The sequence below is a fragment of the Sphaeroforma arctica genome (assembly GCF_001186125.1).
Source record: "Sphaeroforma arctica JP610 unplaced genomic scaffold supercont1.1171, whole genome shotgun sequence".
In the NCBI taxonomy this organism is placed as follows: Eukaryota; class Ichthyosporea; order Ichthyophonida; genus Sphaeroforma; species Sphaeroforma arctica.
The window spans coordinates 9,096-10,498 of record NW_014039387.1 but is presented as its reverse complement, the minus strand read 5'-3'; the positions used below and the strand labels follow the sequence as shown (position 1 = coordinate 10,498).

General features: G+C 45.4%; 1 protein-coding gene across 1 annotated transcript in view; it reads right to left on the bottom strand.

Annotated features, from left to right (window-relative positions):
• Window positions 1-1,403, bottom strand: part of SARC_10209 (hypothetical protein) — an 8,346-nt gene that overhangs the window by 5,531 nt on the left and 1,412 nt on the right. The window contains exons 2-3 of the mRNA XM_014295756.1: window positions 766-1,027; window positions 90-338 (exon numbers count right to left, since the gene is read on the bottom strand). Of these exons, the coding sequence (XP_014151231.1) occupies window positions 90-338; window positions 766-1,027 (511 nt within the window). The remainder of the gene's footprint in view (window positions 1-89; window positions 339-765; window positions 1,028-1,403) is intronic.

Below are 1,403 nucleotides of genomic sequence, written 5' to 3'. Positions count from 1 at the left end.
CATACACAGCACCATCACACATTAAAGACATACACAACAACAACACATATGAAAGACATACACAACAATATCACACATTAAAGACATACCCGCACGTCCAGTCCTTTCGTCCTCGCCCAGAAACACCTCCCACGAGCCAAAGCGGAGGAACGATGGGGCTAGCCGTAACACTACTGTGGACTGTTCTTCTATGGTGTGTCCGTCATACATGGGGTCTCGTACCACCAGAGTGTCTGAGGTGACTAGGGAGGCTGCGCGTGTGGTTGCAATACCCAGTGCGTGCATATGTTCGCTGCAGATGTACTCGCGAATGGACGACCGGAAAACAGCCCGGCCGTCTGTAGGTATTATGTAAAGACATCGGAATTAGTATATGCCCAACGTATTAACGTATTATACATGGCACTTGAACCAAGTATGGGAATAAGTATAGATACCAATAGTCAATGGAATCGTCCGAGCAAACCATATCCGTATACAACGTTTTGCTGATATGTGTTCACACCAGAGATGTCCTGCGCTCGCACAACCATGGAACTACAAACAGGGCACGGCGAGGTCAACCGCGTGCTCTACTAAAGTAAGGACAGACACCCCACAGACCCCATTTAGGAAGGTGTCTACATACATACACAGCCCTTACATTGCACCCTGTGCGTACAGCAGGTTACAAGGTGTACACTAAAGTCTGTGGCCCTCTATGTCCCACAAAACAGGTGCATCCTGCACCACTCTCTATGCACCTACGCCTCGCTCAAAACGCACCTGCTGTCCTGGAATACGGGGTCAACCCAGCACCTTTCAACTGCAGCTCCCATTTCTGGCCCCGTTTGTTCGTGATCTCACCTAAATTGGTCGCTCGCCCATCTCCTAACTGTCCGGCAAAGTTGCCGAACTGTGTACCGGCGTAGCAGTGTGCGGCAGGCACCATGCCTGGCAGAGTCACATTGCCACTGAAGTACTGGGCTATATTGTCTCGCAAGTCTGTGAATTCGTCCGCATTTGTGGGTTCAGGAATATCCAGCAGCTGCGGGGAGTTGGGTTTGGGATTTGGGGTTTAAAGACCTGTCACTACAGTTACAGATGTGAAAAGGCCTACACAGCTCATAGGATGACAACCAGAACAAATGTACTGCAATGATAGCGATGATGAATCCCCTTTTGAATAATGCGGGAAATATGGAAGCGTAAATTGTAGAAGTGTTGCATGTATGTGTGAATGCGCAAAAATATAAAGTTACCTATATATACAGTAGAACAAACTGTATACATACATACATATATATATATACATATACCCATATATATATATATATACACGCACATATATATATATAAATATATAGAAATGTAGATACATATTCAGATATCATTGAGCATATATCTATGTAGGTATACATTTT